The 13,073-nt window shown below is 34.9% G+C and overlaps 1 protein-coding gene and 1 long non-coding RNA gene across 2 annotated transcripts; both read left to right on the top strand.

Moving 5' to 3' along the window:
- The first annotated feature begins 975 nt into the window (after positions 1 to 975).
- On the top strand, positions 976 to 1,685 carry LOC137573080 (uncharacterized). The gene is made up of 3 exons (XR_011031807.1): positions 976 to 1,157; positions 1,230 to 1,410; positions 1,496 to 1,685. It is a non-coding gene; the product is annotated as an uncharacterized lncRNA (long non-coding RNA).
- A 6,005-nt stretch (positions 1,686 to 7,690) lies between these two features.
- Positions 7,691 to 8,782, top strand: LOC137572982 (uncharacterized). The gene has a single exon (XM_068284844.1). It carries the CDS (start codon positions 7,691 to 7,693, stop codon positions 8,609 to 8,611), a length of 921 nt encoding a protein of 306 aa, XP_068140945.1. The 3' UTR covers positions 8,612 to 8,782.
- The last annotated feature ends 4,291 nt before the right edge of the window (positions 8,783 to 13,073 follow it).

The following is a 13,073-nucleotide window of genomic DNA, read 5'->3' as shown; positions in this document are numbered from 1 at the left end:
TGTGTGCCTAATAGTAAACTAAATATTGTATACAATAGTAAATAAAAACAAACAACTGACCAATAAGAAAACGTAAATGTTCTTTAGGTTCTTTTCCTCTACATGCTTCAGGTGGTAATGAAATTTTTGGGGCGTGTCTTGATTGTAAATTGGAGCATGAAAATTGTTTTACAAAACTCACAACTCATACAGTTTTTTTTTTTTAATTTTTTATATTTTTGCCGTGTTTAAAAATGCATTTATATTGTTATATATACATATGGATATGGTCATGTGCATGCGGGTGTTTGTGTGTGTGCGCACTCCATATACATACATATGTGAAATATGCAAAGGAAATATGCAATTGCAATTGCTGTCGCTCTGCCATTTCTTGCATAATGACATTGACATGTTTGTAAGCTGCTGTGTGGCATACTTTCAGGCGTTCGACAATTTAAAAAAAAAAACACAAACGAGAAAAAAAGAAAATATTTTTTAAATTGCATGTCATTAGTAAAAGAGACAGAGAGAAAAGTAAGTCGTCTACTGACGACATCATCTTCAAGTCAGACCAAGAGAATCTCCTCAAGAAACAGAACTTATCTACCTAGACACTCGTACCTTTATGTATGTATGTATATGAATGTGTGCACAAAGTTCTAGCCTTGTCTCTGCATCCTTCTTCCAAGTGTCTAGCCTTTTAGATTTGGTCGGGCATCGCCATTTTAATGAGCTACCCAACTTTTGGATCACTTACCTATGACATGGAAAATTAGACCATTAATAACTAACCAACTAATAGTCAAGTCTGCTTAATAAAAAAACTTTTATGTATGTATGTATATGATATACAAAGCATAGCAAATTTGTATTTCAGCCATATCAAATTTATTTCTCTAACGCCTTAATAAACCATAACTAACTAAAATGAGCTACAAAGTGGGTGTGTATTTTACTCTATATATAGATTTACAATAAAAATGAACACAATACTTTGGTGGACACTTAACAAAAGCCCATTCAGTAATTTATTTATTTTATGTTTCTATTTCAGTTACCTTTCATTTGGCCTGATTGTAGTAGGGAGAGCTTTTGGCAGTGAATACAGAATTCCATTCAAAGGTCAATGTCCACAAATTATTTCTTTACCCATTAAATTATCACAAAGAAGTGCGGTAAGTTTTTTTTATATAACAAATTATTAATCTATTTATCTTGCTCACTAATGAAATAATTATTGTCTCTAGTTTATGGGAAATTGGTATCAATATGCCGTACATCCCGATTATCTTCAAGACAAATGCATTAGACGGCAGTTTCATGGTCTAGAAGCCTGGAAACATTTGGCTTACACAGACAATGATAATTTTATAATTCAATATTACTGCTATGAGCATACGATACGACATAAAGGACGACAACATCTAAGTGAGTGCACAGAGAGAGTGAGAGAGAGAGAGACAAATAACAATCTTCAGAAATATTAGTTAACACAATGAAAATTTCATTCAAGGATCCATTAGCATATTTGTCAAGGAACGTGAGCCAACTCCCACGACAATTGCAACAATAACAAATGCCTTGAAGCGACACTTTAAATTCCCGATGCATTTGCTTAATCATACGGATAATACATTTTGTACAGAATTTGAGCTCAAAGAGGCCATGCTGAGAGCCTGAATAGTAAATTAACCATCCTAAACTATAGCTGTCTCACTTTTTCTATAGACAAATAATTGAATTTGCTTTAAATAAATCCCAAAGTATTCATGCATGTATAGTTTATGGCCCTCATTTGATCCTTGAGACCTTTAAATAACCGCAAATTCTTAAGGCATGCGTAAACTTTGAAATTTACAGAAAACAGAGAGCAAAAACTAAACAAAAAGTTCAATTTACTTATCATTTAACAATTCTCGCATTTCGAATCAAAGTCACTAAGCGAATCTTTACGCTTATTTACTTTCATTTCACCGACTTTCAATGGCAAACAACAAAGAGGAAGGAGGAAGAAGCAAATAGCAAGGAGCTGAAGTAGCTAAGAACGGAACTGGTGGGGCAAATGGCAAGTGGCAAGGCATTCTGGCCGCACATAATTCATGCTTGAGGCAATTTGAATGTCCAATAAGCACAAATGCCACAAGTTTTCTGCTCTGACTTTTATTGACTTGCCGGGGCCGACTTTTGCGATTTGATTATAAATTAAATAAGTGCCATGAACCACAATTTGCCTAAGAGAATTTTGAAGGTTGTCTGCCTTTTGCATTTGATTAAAGTTCGCCAGTTGGCCAAGAAAGGTGTGTAGTATGTATATATATATGTGTATTTGGATTGGGCCATAGGCCAATCAATGAATTATTAAACTTTGCTTTAATTTAATATTAAGCCAGCAATTGGTATCGGTCCCAGTGTAATCGAAGTATAATCAATGCATTGAACTCTCACTTGCCAAGGCTCGAGTTGCCATCGGTTAGCATAAATATGACAATGATATGGTTGCTATATCCAATCAATGAATTATTAAACTTTGCTTTAATTTAATATTAAGCCAGCAATTGGTTTCGGTCCCAGTGTAATCGAAGTATAATCAATGCATTGAACTCTCACTTGCCAAGGCTCGAGTTGCCATCGGTTAGCATAAATATGACAATGATATGGTTGCTATATATTTGACTGTCTGTATGTGTATGTGTGTGTATCTGTGTGTGCTTTTGTGTGTATTGTAACGTACAAAGCCTTCACGTAGCCGATGGGCAGCAAAGATCATTGTATCTAATTAGAATGTGCCCCATGGTTGAGCGGCAAAAATCTCTGTAACTAAATATCTATAACCATGACACCACAAAGGCTTACCAACCATTGCATTCGGCAACTATACGTTATTGTGTGAGGTGTATCTTGGTGTTAACACGATTCATCTGCGGGACTCTTAATGCGGCTAGCAAGACAATCGGCTGGGGTGGTTCTTTGATGAATGTGTTTCACCCACTCACACGTCAGCAACTTTAAATAAAGTCCCTGTGCTGAACCTCAAAATAGAAAAGAGAGAGAAGAATAGAAGAAAATAGTCCTAGTGTTGGCTGTATAGGTGTATTTACAGCCGCGCTCTCTACCCACCCTACCATGATTTTCCTTTCAGCGCTAGGGGAAAATCCCAGAACAAACATCCTTATTCACATTAGATTGCCCAAAAAGAAAGTTCAGAAAATTACCTCATTATAAAAATCATTATTATTCACTTAATTTAATGTATTCTCACAATCATTCATTTCTTAGAATCTAATATTTCATTCTGTAGTATTCTGAGAACAAAGTTAACTCACACTAAAAAAAACCAAAACCCTTCCATAATATATACCTATATAAGAAAATTTACAATTTCATAAATGATCAACAAATTAATTTGTAATTACTAAAATAATATATATAGCTCGAAACTTTAACGCATATCGATTTATATTCAACGATAATTAAATCAATATCCAAAAAAAATATTCTAAATACTCGGCATAATTTCTTGAACATTAACTTCTCTTTTTTTTTTTTTTTTTTTTTTTTTTAAACTTCGACCCACTGTGCAAAAGCAAAACGCAACGCTTACATATGCAGCGTATAAAAATTAACCGTTCAATTTTTTTAACTCTTCACATACAAAATGTTTTAATAAATAATTATGCATATTTATTCACTCTTGCCTTTTTTTCTTTTGATACTTTTCACTTTTCAGTGCATTCTCTTTTTTCTTTTCTTTACGCATGATTTTATTTGAAACACATTAGAAGCATATAAAATATATAGAGGGGCAAACGGAGTGGAGATAAGCAACGACAATTGTTTTCGCTTTTGTCTTTGCATTGAATACTCTTGCTTAACGTCTCCGACTTCGCTTTATAATTTGGTAACAAAAAAATGTAGTAGAAAAAACTCACCCTTGTAGCGTCCGACGAAGGCCTTCGAGGAATTGCTGTAGAGGCTATAGATTTAATTTAATTTTTTTGTATTAATTATGTTCACATTTTTCGTTTCGTTACCAAATAAAGCAATTGCTCATGCTTGTTGTTTAAAATTTTTTTGTTCTTTTATATTTTCACTTTCTTTTTCCTCTGTTATAGATTTTTTTGACCTTTCAATTTTGCATTAGATTTCTTTTTTTATTTTTTTGGTTTTTGCTCATAATTTTTTTTTTTTTTTTTTTTAGTGTATGTTACCTCGCGACTAAAAAAAAAAAATTTTGGTTTTGCACAATGGCTCGAAATGTTGCTTTGCGTTTCCTTCTTTGTATGCTTTTTTTTTTTTTCACTTGCTTAACTCCTTTTTGTTTTTTTTTTCTTATTACAAATTTATTACTTGTACACTAACTAGCTTTCGATTATAGTATATTACCTAGGTTTAAACAAAAGAAGAAGTTAAAAATTTTCGTTTTCACTACGGCTTTCTGGCTTAAACCCTTTTTTTACTTGATTTTCACTCTGGCTAGACTTTTTCACTATTTTAACTCGTATACAATTTATTCTTTGGGCTGCGTGTTTTCGCTGTTTTCACTTTTCACCGCTTGCCGCGTGTCGTATCGAAATTTGACTGATCAGATGGTCGCCAATGTAATTGCTTCGTCCCCTTTGGTGAATACTTCTTCGCTGCCTGCACTATCCAACATAAATGTCTTGGAATTCTGGCTTTGGCAATCATTGACGCCAAAATTTGGGCTTTACGTTTGTCTAACAAAGAAAATTATATACACATACGTGATAAAATGTGAATGTCGTTAATGCGTTTTTTTTCTCTTTTCTTTAGAGCTGTATAATTACCTTCTTCTTATTCAAAGCAATACATTTTAATTTCCTTTTTTTTCTTTTCCATCATGAACGAACATACCGAGACTTTGAAAATCTGCGTGCAAAATTTTATTTGCAAAAATTACAAAATTTTAATGATTCAAAGAAAAATTAGCACTTACTCAAGAAATATATCTTTAAATAGAGAACACCAACATCAATGGTTTCTTTTTTTTTCAATTCAAGCCCAGGAAGGATGGCTTGTATTTACTCGGATTTAAAATTTACTTGGGTTATTTTAACCACCAAAAAAATGAAATATTAAATTTTTTCCACTTCCTGCAAAGGACTGTTCCGCTCGGTTGCCAATTTGAAAAGAATTTATCAAGATCGTTCGCCTATGCTCTATGCCTAGCTTTGATCTTCGTTTAGACCCGAAGTCAATTGTCAAAGTGACATTATCCGCTATTGGCATAATGGGAAAAAGAAATGTACCACTGTGGTGAACTTTCTTTCTGCAATCAAGCAGTGCATTCGCGGGTCTTTTAAATGCTGCCTTCCTTTCTTTTTTTCCTATTTTTTTTTTTCTTTTGAGCTGCAAGTTTTACTCAAGGCACCTCCACAGTATGTGTGTATGTTTGTGTGTGTGTGTACTGTGTGCTACTGGCGGGCTTTTCTTTTTATTCTTTTGCATGTCTGAAACGTGTCTTTAGATATTTTTGCTACGAATTTGCCTCGATTTAAATTTCTGAATAGGTCTGCGGACAATGGTCCAAATCGAAATTATATATTTTGTTATAGACAGTGTAATGTCTGAATACCAAAAAGGTCGAGAACTTAAATCATACCTAAAAGCATATTATATCTTATCCTATAAAATATTCCTTATTTCAGTTGGCAACACTTCTGAAAAGAAATATTTGATGTAACTCTTATTCACTTTTATATTCTATTTAACATTTAAGTATACGCCAATAAAGGTCGTGATGAAGTTTCTTTGGTTTTCTGAAAGGGTCTATATATTAACGACTCGGTTATTTTGTATGGTTTTTTATAATATTTACAAACATTGCATTCGAAATGAAATGTTTTTTAAAAATGTATTTATCAACCACAAATCTTGTTGATACACCCATTGTTCAATAATTTTGGGAGCATTTGTTGTTTATGCTCTTTGTGCCAAACACGAAGTCTAGTCAGGCTTATAACAGTTCAATGCTTTTAGTTTGATATGGGTTTAATTTGCCTGCTGCATTCAGCAATGATTGCCAGATTGCTTACTCTTAAGATTCCTTACACCGCTCACCACATCTTGACCGAGCACTTGTATTACCGAACTGGCTTGACCATGACACCCAGTAGAAGCTGGTATCAGCTGAGGCACACACACTGACAAACACACCTCTGTATTGGGTGGTACTCGAACCGGTAGCGAACATTGGATTTTCAATGCCGGGGTGCCCCTGGGTGCTGGTACAACACGCTTATTAGTTGCCCAACCAAGCTTTGCGTATTAGTGTCAGCTCCAATGCTGTGGCATTTACGTTGTGGCCAGCCAGTCAGGCCCTATCTCTCTCCCAACGCTTTCATTTGGTATTCACGGATTCCCCCACGCTCTCTCTCCTATCACCTTTGTGCCAAACACTGTCAGTTGCAGGAGACTCTCACCCCCAAGAGCAACGTCCTTATCGTAAATGTTAAATGATGCATATTTCATGAGACTTACATGCTTTAGTTGGAAAAATTGCAATGAAGAAAATCACTCAGGAGTCTGGTGGGTGAAGTGGATGATGTTGATGATAAATTGATTTTGATGGACTTTGCATGAGTTTGTTATACCAAAAATTGGGAGTTTATGGTTTAAAGTCTGTGTTCGAATATTTAATGAAAAACCAAAATCACCCGGTTTTCATTTTCAGTTTTCATTCTTTTCTTTCGTATGTTATTCTGCATACACAAAAATTAAATCTTTTTATACCCTATGACCTTTAAGTTAAAATGGGTAGATCTGTACAAATCAAAAGTTCAAAATTGGTCACTTAATCTTTTCATGTTATCTTTTCTCAATCTGTTTTGAAATTGCCTTCAATTTGCAGTAATGTATGTAAATATATTTTTCTTTATTTTAACACGGGGTATCTCAAAGTCCATAATCTGACAGTTGTTGATGATTTTTGTTTTGTCGAGTTTATAAATATTGAAATAGACGTCAATAACATTTTCACACGCTGTGTTTTGTTTCACCTCTCTCTCCCTTTCTGTCTCTGTATCATTGGTCTCTTTCCTGCTCCCTGTTTAGCCCTTAGGCCAAAGGACTTTTTGGGGTCTTGTGCGTGTCTCACCCGAAAATCTGTTAATAATGATGCTTGACATATGTAGGCAAAAAAAGAAAAACCAAAAAACCAAAAAAAAAAAAACAAGAAAAGGCAAACAAAATGCTAGCCAAAAAGCTGACGCATTTGTGCGTGTGAAATATGTTTTGTCAACTTATTAAATATGCTCACTTTTTTCTATTTTTTTTTTTTTTTTTTTTGGGTATGACTACGTGATGCGGAATTTGAATGGGAATGAATTGTTGTTGGGTTATATTAAGAATTTCTTTGTGTTTGTAGGCGTGCGTCTGTGTGTGTGCATGAGTGTTTGGACTGATGAAGATATTATAAGGTAAACAGTTGAAAGAGAATTGAATAAACTTGGCTACTGCTGATTAAGTAAAAGGATGTATAGGTATATATTTGAAATGGTGGAGTTCGATTGACTTTTCTTTGAACCACTATTCTTATAACTTTTCCTATTTTCAACTAATCACTGATTAAAAAGGATTGGGAGGATTCTAGTCCGTCTGATTTCTCAAAATAGCATAGACATAGTTTGAATAGAGATAGCTTTCAAATGAATAAATGTTAAAACCCAAAAAAATTATTATTTTAAGAGCCATGCCAACTATTTGGATATTTGGGATACTTCTCCTATATCTAGATCAAACTGGAGCCATATGGTTTCCCTGGTATTTTCAAAAATATGGCTTAGAATCTCATAGTTTACGACATCATGGAGATTCAACGAGTGGCGCTCAGCAACCGGGTAAGATCCCAGGAGCACCACCAAAGCCTAACAAATCAGATAAAGGAAAAGACAAGGACAAGAATAAAGAGAAAGGCAAAACCAGTGACACTTGTCCACCGGGCTATGAACATCGCCCACCTAATAGTAAGTCTAAAACAGCGAATACTTCAGGCGCTCGGTTTTGCGATGACAATCCCATCCTATTGCAATTGGCTCGACTCTATGCAGTTAGTCCTGAGAGAATTGTGCTTTTGTTGGCTCAGCCCTCGCTCATAGACTCATGCGGGGAAATCGCTGATGTGCTTTCGCATATACAAGTGTCCACTCGGGATTGTGTCGTGGCCGAGGATAATATCTACGGAAAGTTAACCAATGGCTTGGACTATTTCAAGACTGAAGTGTGTGATGGAGGTGATGGTAGCAATAGGAAACGTTGCACTCATCTAACCGATGCCCACAATTGCATCAAAGAACTGCGCACGGATATGATTGAGTGTGAGGCACCAGCCGATTGGTATGAGCGGAAGAATGCCACCAAAGTTTGTCAGCAATTTAACGATATCATCGATTGCTATTATACACGTACGGCCATGTTGTGTGGCCTAGAGCCGGCTAAGCAGTTAAGATCCTTTGCTGGTGATAATATGAGACGATCCATGATCCATTCGTGTGTGGTTAACAAGCGTTTGCCACGAGTGGATGATGTCATGCCTTCAAAAGGATCTGTTGTGCCATCATTATCATATGTGATTTCTACTTACTGTTTGATTTCAATATATTTCTTTAACTAAACGACCAAAAGTGGGCGAAACTATTTGGAAATACATTATACATACATATATATTGATTCATTTATCATTTCGAGAAATGACCAGAAATGGCAACTTAAGTGTTTTGCTATTTTCCTCAACTAAATTTCAATAAATACCCAAGGGACTTAAGCTGTCGACAAAATAAGCCAATTTACCAATCCGCCTGTGTGTGTGTGTATGAGTGTGTGTGTGTGTGCTTGTCACAACCGCAAACACACAAACAGGACACAAAACTTGAAGCGAACACCAAACCGATTTCGAAGCCGATGCCAACGTCAACGCCAACGCCAACGTAGACGTCAACGCTTCTTGCTTAGAGCAAAACTCATCAATTATGTTGACGCGGCTGGCAAATGTATCTGGGTGAAGGTGGGTGGTCCTGTTTTATGTGGGCCTGAGTGGGTAGTTCAACTCTTGGTTAGATTGGGTTGAATTAGAGTGGTTGGTTGGTTAGTTGGGTTGGCTCTGCCGAGTGTGGCCTTTGTTAATGACACCTTAACCAATCGCATACGGGAGATGTGTCAAGTGGAGACTCCTAGTGGGTAGGCGATGAAACGAACAAACTGTTGAGACTCGCAGTTGCAGGTGAATGTTGATTGCGGTGCTTCCATATTGGCAAACATTTCGCGCAATTTGCACGTTTTGATCAAAAGAGCAAATACACCGACTGCTCGAGGGTATCATAAATGCAGGTCTCTGGCATTTGACAGTCGCATTGAAAGGAATTAAACACTATAAAGTGGCATTTGATTTGACAAATTTAAAGTTTTCAATAAGGTAAATGTTCAATGTGTCAACAGAGATCTGAAAATTCAACAAAAAAAAAAAAACCCTTTGTACCAAAGAGAAAAGCTCTTTAAATGTATAAGAATTGAGAGGAATTTCCTTACTCGCTTGTCGCCATTTAAAATATTTATCAGCTAATAACTAAAGAAAAACAAAAAAAAACAAACATAATCGTAAGGTAATTTTCACATTAATTGAAATTATTATGCCACAAAATTACCATCAGTAAAACGAAGGTGGCAGACAAGTTATGAGTGTCAAAGCTAGAATTTTTAATGTCATTATTAAAGAGAAGAGGAGCAGGCAGATGCTCTATCTCTCTCTCATAGATATAAAGTTAGACGGGCAATGAAGATATACAGATACAGACACACACAGGTCACTCCCACTCACTCAACTCGTTAAAGGCACGCACAAAAGGTGCACACGAAGCTTACGAGCTGGATGGATTTCGAGGCTCGGGGGGGCAGTATATTGTGGCGCCCATTTTGTGTCGCCATGACGTTGCTGTCTACTCCATTAAAATGGAGTTTGTCCTCTTGGTGGCGCCAACGAGACGTTCAAAACAAAAAGCAGATTGTTGGCACTACAAAACACGGGCCACATTTCAATGCTTTTTACCTGTAAATACTGTGAACAGAGACAATGCCGAGCAGCTGTCCTCCATAGATAAAGTATCCATTTTTTTTTTTTTGTTTTTATTCTCTTTTTGTTTCTACTAAATAAAAATAAGTGCTCTGCCATTTGGAGAGTATTTCTTTTTTCTTTTTGTAGCTATTTTTCAGAATCTCTATCTCGTTCCCCTCTTCGTTTGTTGCTGCTGCTGCCACTTCAATTGACAATAAACACACTAGATGTGGATAGCAAAAAGGGTCTGAAGTGCAAAACGTTAGTCATTACCTTAGATGAATTTCATATTGCCAACTGACAAGGCCAACTCGGACTCATCTGATTCATATAACTCGGTCAGGGTTTGGCTCTTTCTCTCTCTCTCCCACTTTGTTTGACGTTTTATAGTTAATTTGATATTAAGAGTCTGAAATTGAAGCCATGGCATAAATTAAATTTTGATTAATGCTCAATTATATTTTAAACAAGTGTGTAAAATTACACATGATGAATGCAACTACCAACAATGCGTATGCGTAATTTTCAATAAAGGCATTTTTTAAACTGTTCAAATTAAATATTTTTTAATAAAAGTTAATTTTAACATTCATTGAAATTCATTTGAATGTTAAAGGTTATTTCTTGTGAAGTCATTGAAATTATTTTCCATTCGATTAAATAAATTTGTTCATACAAGATTAAAGGTGGATAAAACCTCTGATGTTTACAGCCAGTAAAAAAATAGTTAAGGCAAAATTAGTTTATTAATAGAACCCATTGTGGTCGGTTTGGAAAATAAGAAATAAGATATATTTTTCTCTCTAAACTAAATTATATCTTGAGTCCTTCTTTAACAAGTTAACCATGAAGAACCAAAACAAGAAATTAATTGAAAAGACTTGATTAATTAAGCCCATCAAAAATAAAACTTTGAATATTGTCTAACTCTTTTATATAGTAATATTCATTAGTCGACATTTTCAAATTGCAATGCATATGTTCCATTTAGTTGCTGACATTGATCAAGATAAGAAGGCCAAATGCAAACTAAGGCAAGACTAACATTCGCCCACTGTATAAGTTGGAGAGTAGAGAAACACACTGGAAGGAAACTTTATTGCAAACATTAACTTTTTGGTTAAACTTTATTAACTTTTGGCTTAAAACACTTAACCCAGTTGGTCCCATCATCAACGTCATCATCTTCCACTCCCAGACCATTCCTATCCTCATCGTTCTCACTCTAATCTATCAATAATATTATTACTTGTAGCACTGGCAAAGCTCTCAAAAGTTCCAACCCACTCAACTTGGTCTTGTGTAATTCCTTAGGTAAATTTCTAATTACTGCAAGGCAACTTGAACTAGTTACGCCTGCAATTGAAGTCCCCTTTCAGGAGTTCCTTTTGCTAAAGCAAAAAAAAAAAAAAAAAAACGAATAAAAAAAATTCAAAAAGTTGTATCAACTTCTTGTCTGGCTAGCGCCAAGGCAATCTAATTTCCATTTGCCAGGTGAAATTTCTCTCCCCTGGACGTCCAAAACTCAACCCAAACCCAAAGCCGAACCCTTTCTGTCTCTACTCCTTTCCTCGTCTTTTTCATTAGTTTTCAGTGCGGCACCTGAACGTAACTAAAAGTTCCTTCTATGCGAAATTAAGTGCCAGGTTTTCACTATTTTTATTTTTGTTTTTTTTTGTTTGCAATTTTTTCATTTTCCATTTTTATTTTCAGTTTTTATTTTTTGGCTGAAAAGTGCCCTCAGTAGTTTTACATAGAGTTTTACCCCTTGTATTTTTTTTTATTATTGATTTTAATGAAAATGCAATTAAAAATTTAGCATACTCACTGGCGCAAGTGCATTAACATTAACATCAAATGATTTATGCCGTGTTTGACATTTTAATTATGCTCGTCGATGGCAGGATAAAGGATAATCAAACAATAATATAGATAGATGGATAGGTGGGTGAGTAAGTGTATAGCAGGCTAGCTAGTAGGTGGGTTAATAGGTGGATAGGCAGTAACTTTCATTAAGTTTTTCATTTTCATTTTTTATTGTGTTTTCAATTTTTAATAATTTATGGCCATTTGTTTGAATTTTTAATGTTAAGTTAATTGCATTAACGTAAATTATGTGCGAAACGAATGCACTTAAAAGTGTACAAAAATTTCTGTTTTAAAATCACTGCAAATTAATCTTTTTTTTTTTTTATATTTTAAAATACAATTTTTAAGTTTAAAAAGGCTTGTCATCAAAAGTGATTGATGGTTATTAGAGGTTATATATTCTCTTAACAGCGAAATAATGTCAATAAGTTTTTTATCGTAAGTTTAACAGACTGACTCAAAACATATTCTGATTTATAGCAAAGATCGTGTAAAATTGTCATTGGTGGTTTTTGAACAGCTTTGATTATTTGGTTCTTGATCTTACCTAAGAATTCTGGTTTTATTCTTAAATGTAACTTCCAGGATCAAACAAAAGGAAGAAATCGTAAACATGACATTAAAAGATTATTGCTCTTACTTAATAGATTATTCTTTAATACAATAATTTCTTTCTTTTGCTATCCTACTTTAATTTCCTTAATTTTCATTTGTTTTTCTCTGGATCTCTTTTTGGTCGTGTGCGGCGCATCAAAAACCAATTAATTTTTACATCAGCCTCCTGTCAGGAGTTTTTTTTTTTGCCATAAAAATAGTGGAAAGGCAACACAACATCAAGAGCCACTAACTAACAACATCCTGTCCACTACAGAATAGTCGAGGATATGTGAAACACACTCAGATACACAAACACACAGACACGAACACACACACGCAATTAGTCACAAAATTGAACACAGTTCATTTAACAAATTTCAACATGGCCAAAACCTAATGACATAATTTGCCATTGACTGAATTAGATAATGACAACGCACAATGCCAGGGACTGGGGGAGAAAGTGAGTGAGTTGGAGAGGTAGAATAAATGTTATATAGGTCCTTGGGGCAGGAGAAACACATTATTACAATCTCGTGCTTGTGTTTTGATCCTTCCAGCT

This window comes from Drosophila tropicalis, unplaced genomic scaffold (genome assembly GCF_018151085.1).
Source record: "Drosophila tropicalis isolate 14030-0801.00 unplaced genomic scaffold, ASM1815108v1 contig_393, whole genome shotgun sequence".
Taxonomy (NCBI): domain Eukaryota; kingdom Metazoa; phylum Arthropoda; class Insecta; order Diptera; family Drosophilidae; genus Drosophila; species Drosophila tropicalis.
The sequence above is the reverse complement of the archived record's forward strand: the minus strand, read 5'-3'. Positions and strand labels throughout refer to the sequence as shown.